Source organism: Prunus avium, chromosome 1, assembly GCF_965620075.1.
Source record: "Prunus avium chromosome 1, drPruAviu1.hap1.1, whole genome shotgun sequence".
NCBI lineage: Eukaryota > Viridiplantae > Streptophyta > Magnoliopsida > Rosales > Rosaceae > Prunus > Prunus avium.
The window spans coordinates 2,231,255-2,241,709 of record NC_142284.1 but is presented as its reverse complement, the minus strand read 5'-3'; the positions used below and the strand labels follow the sequence as shown (position 1 = coordinate 2,241,709).

The following is a 10,455-nucleotide window of genomic DNA, read 5'->3' as shown; positions in this document are numbered from 1 at the left end:
TTAAAGTTTCATTAAAAGGCCTCGAGTGATTCCCGGTTCTCCCTAAAATTGCATAAAATTCTAAAATAATGGAATTTAGATCTCTATCATTTAAATTTCTGACAGTTAATAATTTCAATGTTTGGATTTATGCATGTCAAATTTTGTAATTAATAGAAATTACAGGGAAAAACGAATTCATGCTCAAATGACGTCTCTTTTGGAGGAATTTAAACTTGGAAATCTTGATCCCCAATTTCCACAATTTTTTATGTGCGTCATTTAATAAGTTCCGTGCTTTAAGTTGCCAAACAATTGAAATATCAAATTCTCCTCTTCAATGCTTGACTTTAAACTAAACCCCAGTTATTTTCCTCCATCCAAACAGAAGGTAAGTGATTTTAATACCTATTTTAAGTGGTTTTAAATTTTTGCCAAACACCCAATTTTTTTTAAACAAAAGTGATTATACCCAACTAGAATTGATTTTGGCCCTCCCATAATCACTCCCAAATTGGGATAGAGCGTCAAGGATCATGTGCAATGGCACAGGACCATCACCATACATCAGTTGCTGCAGCTTTGCGGAAGCTTCAGAAATCGTCAGATTCCACGCTTTAGTCCATGCAGGCAGTATCTGGCGACTCTCATCTGCCGAAAGGACAAAAAAATAAATAGAAGGAATTCTTGAGCAATGCATTGGGAATAATGGCAAGTGCAACATATATATACTTGATCGCACTTTACACAAACATTACTTGTAGTTATCATTGTATACGTACCATTTTTCTTGACATGGTGGCACTTATAGCTGATGAAAGTCTCCATGAGACTGCCACACTCGTAGCATATCATGTCCTCTAAAGTGCTTCCGGCGGCGCTTGAGATGTCAAAGCAGGTGCAAACGTGACCAGTTTGTTCCAACTCCTTCTTCTTCTCCTTCTCATGCTCAGCATTGAAACAATTTCCCAACGTCTCTACTGTTATTGTTGTTTCGTGCTGATTCCATGTGTCAAAGTGCTCCAGGGCCTTGTAGATTGTCGAGCCAGCACCAATGGTCACCACTTTACGGCCGTGGAGGAGAACAGCCCATCCACTCTTATCATTTTTGAAGGAAAGTAGCTTCTGAACGTCTTGTGCAACGTGGTCCAACTGCTTATTACTAACCTTGATGCGGAACATGGTTTCTATGGCTGCCCAGAAGGTGCTAAATTTGTCAATCATTCCACTAGTATTTGCACCCTTCTTCACATGGTATAACTCAATAGAAATATTTGATTTCTCTATGATGTCACCATTTATAACCGCGCTTGCTTTCTCCTTGAACTCATTCGTCCATACTGAATCCCCTCCATAGAAGAAAATATACTTCTCCTCTTTCATCTGTTGGTCCAAGATGTAATCAGAAATTTGTGTCAATTAAGTAAGCGGCTTCATGAGGTACATAAACTAAAACACCCATTTGTACATGTTCAAAAAGAAGTTACTTACCCATTTGGATACAGATGTGTGAATTTCGCCTACTACCGCAGCAAACCAAGTATCATGGAGAGAAAGTAAGAGCTCTTCTTGTTTCTTCTGTGTGAAAGGCAAGGCTTTGCATCCCCACATTGAAATCATGTGGAGAGCGTTAGAATGTTGGAGCTGACTTTTTTTGTTCAACACCACCAGCATAGGCTTACCCTTGAAGTTCCAATCCTCCTTAATGTACTTTATGCCTGATATGTGCTTGTTAGTCTGGTTTATTGTATACCATGGCATCTTATCCCGCAGGGTCTGAAACTTGATTTGCTGCTCTTCATGCCACTCCTCCGCAATTGGAATCCAAACAATCTTATACTCATCCTTTTTCTTTGTAAGCTCATGGATGGGTTCGAGAAGCGAAATGTAACCGTCAGATATGTTTAAGCTCGAAATGAACAATAACACATTCTTCGTCCTTAGGATGTCGATCTGAACCTGATAAAAATAATTTATGCATGCGATAAGGAAATGTGGTGCTTGCTAATTCGTTCTTCTTCTGTCCTTGTTGAAGTTCAAACAAAAACAAGCACATGACAAAGATCCAAATACAAATTAAGAAGCAACGTGAGAGAGCAAACCAGTTTCTTAGTAAAACCATAAAAAATGGTCGTCTTCATGTCATCCTTGAAAAATATCAGGGTCTTAATAGCCTCCATGATTTCAGTAGGAACTTGAAAGAGCTGCTTTAACTTCATGTAGATCTGTAGCTTCTCTGTGTTAAATAAGGAAGAAAAAAAGAAAGAAAAGAAATCGTCACTATTGCAAGAACAAGCAAATTTAGGAGATTTACTTCCTAATCAATTTAGTAGACCAATCTTTTTATAACTAGGACTTTCTTACTTTAGTTGTTTTATACACGTTTATAAAAGCCTATCTACTCATATATAGTCCCTTTCTATTAAGGGATGCCTCAAATAATTTTATTTGAGGGACACCCTTTAGGGTTCCTTACAAAAAAAAAATAATTCAACGATCCAAACCATCTATTTTTTAAGTCTACATTATATATATGAATACCTTCTTATATAGAAGAATACAACATACAAAACTTCACAAATATTTTAACATACATTTCCTTGTAAATGTTCAACAAGTAACCCACCTATTTCTTTAATGCAGCTCTTAAGCTGTCCTTTAAGGGTTTTAAGGATGATTGTGATCTTTTGAGCATACGGGACAAGATCGTGTGACTTCCCCCTGAAATGTAGGAATTAAACCAGTCATATAATTTTCTTTTGTTTGACTTAATTAGAAGATACGCCTTTTGTTGTTCAGTTATCAATCTGACTGTTGATCATTAATTAAGTGAATCACTGTCGCTTGAATATAGTCTAGGTATGACTAATTTGATGACATTGGAATAAGATGAATTAAGCGTATATGAAGTATTGGCATGGAGAAGATGGACGAAAACTTACTCATCACTAGTAAGAAGGGTGAAGTTAGTGCCGCAAGCCACAGTTGTAATGATACACCAATAGACATTCACTGACATATCTTTCCTTGCATTTGTCAAGATTTCTCTCAACTCCTTTACCTCATTATAAATACTGGAAAGCTTCTCCAATTCTAAGATGCAATCAATCACCTCCAACGTGGACATTATCACATCATTTAGCTGAGCAACTGCTTCGCAGCTTTGCTTGAAGTTTTCGGGCTTGAGAAGGACTGGTACTCCCTTAAGACATGCCACAGACTTGGCAAGTTGGTCAGATCGTTGATGCTGGGCAATGAGCCAGAACTCTCCATATTCCAAAGAAAAAGCCGCCAGGGCCAGCACAGCCTTCGCTTCCCATGAATGCTTTGTCACCTTGCTAAGTATTTTCAGCGTGGCGTCGTGGGCATTCTTTTCACCTGGAGCCTTACATGGCACCTGAAATTTCATATCTCATTACTATGATTAGATATAATGTATTTTACATGGATAGATTTAATATTGTCAAGAATCAAGAATATATGAATATATATATATATATATATATATCCACGGCACATATCATCATTCATCTCTTAGTCAGTGTTATTTCTCTTCGATCTATATTACAAAATGTCCCAAGATAGACTTGATATTGTCAAGAACAAAGTGATAAAGTTCAGATCAAATTGGTAGAGTTTGTGAGCAATTACATGTAGCTCCATTATTTCTAATTAGGTTAAGGCTATCGATGTGGTAGGAAGTATGTATGTTGTAGGACTAATATTTTTTAACTATGTAATAACTGTTGAATCTTGAAGTTTTATGGAAGAAATAAATTTTGGGTGTATATATTCATTAATAAAGTATTATGGTTGGTTTTCTAGTTAAAATTGTTGTGTAGAAGCATAAAAAAAAAAAACTCTAAAACAGCCAGGGAACATATTAGACGACGGATTTATAGAATATCAACGATGGTTTTATTGCTTAAAGTGTCTTCTTTACTGATAATCAACGACGTTTTGTAAAAATGTCATCTTTACATACAGTCAACCACGATTTTTACAACAAACTGTTGTCCTTACATATAATTAACGACAGGTTTTGTAAAAATCGTCGCCATTACATATAATCAACAACAGTTTTTAACAAAAACCGTCGTCTGTATTCCTAAACCATGACGGTTGTTGTTAAAAGCGTCGTCTTTACATGTTAAACAATGACAATTGTTAATTAAACCGTTGTCTTTTCAGATAAACAACGACAGTGAAAAACTGTCGTAGTTTGACAAAGATGTCGGTTGATTTAACGATGATTTTCAAAGCATCACGACGACGGTGGATCCTTGTTGTCTATTTAATTTTGTAGTAGTGCCCAAGTTGGAAATTCTTATTGTTCTTGCCAAACGATTTAGAAAAAGAAATTAAATAATAGAAAAGAAAACTAACTTATAAGCTATAATAATGAAAGATAATGACCTCACGGACAATGGACTTTATAATGCACAACGTCGTGCTGAAGTTGGGTGGGATAGTTATTCCATCCATGGTTTCACCATTTACTCGGGGGGTCTGCAAACAAAGGCACAAGCAAATCAATTACAGGTAAGATTGAAGCTTCAGAAGTACAAAAATACAACCCCCTTCGAGTAACTTTTCCTATACATTCCCAAGTCCGATTAACCCGAATAATTTGTAATACATTTAAATCAAAAAACAAAAAAAACTATGGAACTTGTTAAGATTTGAATTCCTTTTCCCCACAATTGATTTTGAGGATTTGAAGTATATTTGATCAAATTCTTCAATGGGTTCCGTGAGATTTGTACGTTCTACATGTTAACCAAATGAAATATGTACTTATTGTATATATTTTGTGCGAATTAATATCAAATGACAAAGAACAACCAAAGAAAGCAACAGCAATGAGCAAAGAGCCATGATATGATACCATCAGTAACTTGATATTCTTTACTTGAAAAAGAATAAGAATATTTGCATACATACCATCTGCTCAATATGATCGACGATCTGCTTCGAACATTTCAGGATGCTTTCAGTGATGGAGAAAAGAGAATCAACATCAAAGGCATCGTGCTCATGGCAAACAACATGAGTGGCATAAATGACTTCCAAGATTTCTGTGTCAGTCCGGGCAAACAGGCTCTTCTGATCAGCACCCTCAGCGTTCTCTACTTGTGAGACTGGCTTTTTGAATGTTAGGACATCCATGATGATATATGGCTTGGAAGTAGTCTAATCTAAACATATATGTTGGGAATATTATTTCTAATCTTAGCCATTCAACTGTGATTATTACGTTAATACACATCTCTCCATTGGTTTCACATGTTGCTGAGGTGTTAGTCACATTTTGCAATTAAATATCGCCATTGGCCCACTAGGCATAGTTGATAAAAGTCGACCTTTTAAGTCTTTAATTAACATGAATCTGAAGATTTGAAATTGGTAATTAGGTGGAAGTGGTAAATTCAAACACTAAACAAGCTGCTCAAGGATCTGACTCACAAAGTATTTCAAACAACTATATAACTAGCCTATTACCAGACACACACCAGAGATTACACAATGATCAGCACACACAAGCAATACACAAATCACAAACCCATGCAAGTTTAGAAAATAACTGTGTGACAACACTAAGAATAAAGAAGGACCCGTCAATCTAGGCATCTCATGTGCTAGCAACAACTAAGATATATGGTGTGTGAGCATTCATCAACATAACAGATATTATAAATATGATAAAGCTAGACATAAAATTCAGATAAACACACAAGACATGCATGTTAATTCACAAACCCACTATTGGGAAAAACTGGGGGTCATCACTTCGACAAGGCAATCCACTAAGTCAAGAAGGTAAAAGTGAACTCAAGCTCAAACAATCCTAGATCTATTAAGGAAACGAGCACTACCTCCTTGTGCAACATTCTTATCCAAACTTAGTTGACCTAAAAGCTTGTTCTTCATGTAAATGGCACCTAGTCCATCAACTGCACCGCAACTCAGCTCCGGATAGTAACAGATGTATGAAATGTAGATTCGATGAAAAAAGGAATCAACTTCTTCGAGAAACCATTCTTGAAGAAATTGATTCAAGAATTTGACCTAGATATAGATGATGAATATAGATGTGTTCTAGATGCAGATTTTAAGAAACCAAAGCAGAATTCAAAAACATGATTAAAATATCATTTTGGAAAAATATGTAGACCTTGCACAACGGAGAGAAATCGCAGAGAAAAAGACAATGCTCTCAAAAAATTCTCTCAATGCAAAAGCACGACCAAGCATTCGTCAAGCTACTGGAAATCTACTCAAGCCACCCATCCTTTATCTCCATCTCTCTCTCTCTCTCTCTCTCTCTCTCTCTCTCTCTCTCTCTCTCAAAAAGCTCCATCACAAATTTGAAACACCCATCTTCTCAAGCTAAGTTGAAACCATAGTCATTACCTTTTTGGTAAGAAAACGCAGACATCACAAGCTCTTCGTCTAGCTGCCGAAAACACCCAAAATCTCAAGCCTTAATCCTTTCTTCATAACTCCCATGCTACAAGCCTCTCATGCCAATCCTAGTGGTATCTTGATTCACCAAAGCAAACTCTCATGCCAAGCCTGTGCAACATCAATGCACCATCTCCAACTCTTCCTCTAACCGGAAACCTCAGCACAAAACACGCAGTCGCTGGAAGAAGAACAAAGTACTCCCCTAGGACTTGCTTCTCTCTCGAGATGCTTTGGGCCTAGTTCTCGCTAACTCAAAAAAAATGGGTAACAAAGGCTTGATTTACCACTCTATGACAGTCTAAGAATCAACATGCCCGGAAGAGCCTTACAAAGGAAAAAGACCCCAACACTCCCAAAAGATTTGTTGCTATTTCACCCTTCCTTGTTCTTTACTTTGGTTTCTCTCATTCTGATATCTTCACTCTAATATATAGGTTCCATCTAATGCTCCTAAACAGTTCTATATTAAAATATAACAAGTTATTAATAAGGTTCTTAAAGGAAAATAAGTATCTTTGTTTTGAATAATTTCATAGCCATAAATAGTGCATACCTTAATCCACTTCCACCTATAGTCTGTTCAGTTTTCAAGTATGGGTTTAGGTGATTTCCAGAAATCCTTTTGACATCGAATCATTGCTTTCAAGCACTCATAAAAATATTTACTAACAATTCGTCCCAATCTAGTAAAATTAAATTTTTTGATGCAATTCTTATGATGGTGTGCAAGAATGTTCAAAAAAATTGTAACCTTCTCCTCTGTGGACACATTTCGGGTTGATCGTAGTTCTCCTTTAGTGACAAAAATTTGACAAAGCTTTTGAAAAGATTGTCTATCCATCCTTAGTTGGTCAATACATGTAGTATCACTCTCATAAACTAGTCTACGTAGGTATTCTAGTTGTCTGTAAACTCTTATCACCGAAGGAAGACTTGGTTGACGACGTAAACATACCCATTATTGATTCATAAACATGCTCTTAAGGTGCTTCTATTTTATAGAAACATCTTCTCCACAAAATAATATATATTGGCATCGTACAAATGTCATAGCTCATATTTCAGGTCTTTCCAAACTCAATTTAAACCAACCACTTGGGATTAATAATTATTTTGTACCTCAGTTAAATATCATAAATTCGTGATCCAGTTATGCGGCACCACTGGTCTTTTAAAAACAGTATATCATTATCGTATATGTCCAACAAAATTAAAGTAAACTGTCGGCTGCACTGCATATGTTCCGATCCAATCGGCAATATGCAGAAGTGACGACCCTCTCGCAGTCATCGTTTTATATATTGCGGACATCACATTGTTTTACGTCATCACTGAAGCATGAGATGCTAACGTCTGAAATAAAACAATAAGGAAACAATAATGTATTTTCAATTATTTTTTTTCAAACAAATCAATAAAAACTCTAGAGGGAGCTACACAGAAAAATCTCTCAAAACACCCTAGATTCATAATAAAGAAATACATGTCACCAAAAAAATTTAAAAAAAACTTTTTTGACAAAACAAAAACCAATTGAATGTTCGAAGGACCTAAAATTACTAAATGGGACTATAAACAAATCAAAATTACAACACATGCCACAATTTTTTTTATTTTTTTGAATATAAACGATAATCTAAACTACAAAGGGAGGGGGGTTTCTTATACACACTATTTAGGGGTTCGAACCTAAGACCACTAGTATGTAAGTCAATACCCTTTTCCACTAGGGTAGACCACATGATATAGATCTACTGTTAACAGGGTGGGCAGTCTCTATATCATGTCTCGGAATTAGTGGCGTTTGTTCTTCCTTTTGTTGGTGTTGTTTTAAATTTTTAGTCTTAGTATTCTTTTGTCAGTAGAGTCTAGAAACTCTATGAGTTGTTTATGTTTTTATTTCCTTTCTCATATAGAAATTTAGTTGAGTTTGTTCAGTCTCGTATCAGTTAGTCGCATAGATATTGGAACACTGATTTTTTGTTTTTTGTTTTTCTGGACATAATTGATGGCTGGGCCCTGGGTGGTGATGTGGCTAGTGATTGGGCTTTCCTTCAAACAGATTAACTTTCAATTTGGGCTTTTGGAGTCTAACAAGCAATTTTTGTCTTTTCATTATTGTTTTTGCAAGTATTAGTAGAAGTGATGCATTATCTTGACTTAATTAGCTTGTTATTCGCCTTTTTAAAAAAAAAAAAAAAAAAAACCAGCTTGTTATTCGAAGAAAAAAAACAACACCATATACATTGTTACATAAAGTCTTGTATGGGTTAAGGTGTCTTGTGCTCCTTGTAATGTGTTCCTAAAAGGCAGATTATATGTTGGCCTGGGATTTTCCCAGGCATGGCTGGGTTAAACTGAATGTGGATGGTTCTAGGAGGATTTCTTTTGGGAATGTTGGTGCAGGGGGTGTTTTACGGAATTCTAGTGGTGATTGGATAGGGGGTTTTGCTGTCAATTTGGGGATAGGGAATATTCTTGATGCTGAGCTGTGCAGAAAGGGCTATCTCATCTTATTATTGAAATGGATTCTGTAGTGGCTGTGAATCTTGTGCAGAATGTTGATTTGCTTTCTGCTCATCCTTTGGCCGGTTTGATCTTTGGTTGTACTGAATTTCTGAGACAGATTGGGCATTTTGAGATTCATCACATTCACATTTATAGGGAGAAGAATTCAGTTGCAGATTGTCTTGTGGCGTGGAGTTATAATCTGGATTTGGGTTGCTGCTTTTTTGAGGAGGCTCCGGTCTGGCTTAGTTCAATTTTGTTAGATGATTTGTTAGGGGCTTGTAAGCCTAGTTCGGTTTCCTGTTTGTAGTTGTTTCTGTTTCTGGGGTTTTTCCCCCCTTGCTCATAAACAAAAAAAAAAAGTCATGAAATTCAAATATCCTAAATATATAACGTTTGATTTTTTCTTATAACTGAATAATAATACGGTAGTAAAAATTGAAAAGGAGGACATTAGGTTTTTTTTGTTTCTGTAAAAAAAAAGGAAGAATAAACATTTATCCCGCAAAGCTACTTGTGAATGGTGTACACGGTCTGCACGACGGTGAGAGCCAGAAGTATAGCAGCTGCAATGAGAGAAATGGCACTTCATGGGTTTGCAAAATAGTCACGGTTCAACTTTTCAAGCCACCTGTACCATTTAATCTGGTAATGCATTTTCACTTGAGCGCAAAGTTCATCATAGTAGAACTTTTTGAGAACGGTGTCGTTGCAGAGCTTGCTGAAGTCGTTGGCGCCATCTTCAGCGCTCAACTAGTTATCAATGATCCGTTTCTAACAAAGAATCTCCATGTCCTTGCTGGAAGCGACGAGTTTATTCATCAAAAAGGCATAAGATGTTATTTCATGCGAATGGTGATGGTAGCATTGCTCAAAGGCAATGAGGTTCCTGAACAACGGATCTGTCACCTCCCCAATTGACCTCTCTTAAGGAATGAGAGTGCCGAACCACTCACACCAACCACCTTGGTTATAGGTGTGGAATTTTAAAAGTACCCCTTTTGTATCCAAAATAACGAAATACCCCCTTTTCAAATTCGATATTCATTATGCTGCCAGCATCAGAAACGCTTCGAAATTTAACGCCTGCCTGCGCCAGTGCAATTGCAGGAGGAAACTCCGAGTCCATATCAGCCCCTAACTTCTTATTATTGATCGTTCTTCTTATTTTTGGTCTACAAAAAGCTTTCTTCTTTTCTTCTTTTCTTCTTTTTCTCTTTTCTTTTCTTCTTTTTCTCTTTTCTTTTCTTTTATGAAGGAGAAAAACTTCTTTACATAATTGAGCCAAAGTGTATGTAATTTACATAGAAGTTGCTTAAAATCCACAAATTTCACAAGAGTTTATAACTCTTTTCAATGTGAACATCTTCACATCCTCACATATATGTAGAGACACAAATGACAATAGTTATGGATCAATAAATACATATATGTGCCTGTGTTCTTTCTAGCAGCGTGTAGCTAAAATATGAATATGAGTTTTGAATATGTTAGGTTCTT

General features: G+C 36.3%; 1 protein-coding gene and 1 pseudogene across 1 annotated transcript; both read right to left on the bottom strand.

Annotated features, from left to right (window-relative positions):
* Positions 1 to 445: 445 nt before the first annotated feature.
* LOC110763576 (protein SIEVE ELEMENT OCCLUSION B-like) lies at positions 446 to 5,148 on the bottom strand. Its single transcript, XM_088247028.1, has 8 exons — positions 4,924 to 5,148; positions 4,396 to 4,488; positions 2,922 to 3,376; positions 2,606 to 2,700; positions 2,082 to 2,215; positions 1,467 to 1,938; positions 762 to 1,355; positions 446 to 630 (listed from the first exon to the last, which is right to left on the bottom strand). The coding sequence occupies exons 1-8, from the start codon at positions 5,146 to 5,148 to the stop codon at positions 446 to 448; spliced, it is 2,253 nt and encodes a 750-aa protein (XP_088103154.1).
* Positions 5,149 to 5,817: 669 nt separating this feature from the next.
* On the bottom strand, positions 5,818 to 10,084 carry LOC148297132 (uncharacterized; annotated as a pseudogene).
* Positions 10,085 to 10,455: the final 371 nt, after the last annotated feature.

Excerpts from the sequence above, each read along its gene's own strand:
- LOC110763576 (XM_088247028.1), bottom strand. The coding sequence starts at position 5,148 with ATGGATGTCCTAACATTCAAAAAGCCAGTCTCACAAGTAGAGAACGCT. Across the intron at positions 2,701-2,921 it reads ACCCTTCTTACTAGTGATGA|GGGGAAGTCACACGATCTTG; the intron begins GTAAGTTTTCGT and ends CCTACATTTCAG. Across the intron at positions 1,356-1,466 it reads ATCTGTATCCAAATGGGTAA|AGGAGAAGTATATTTTCTTC; the intron begins GTAACTTCTTTT and ends AACAGATGAAAG.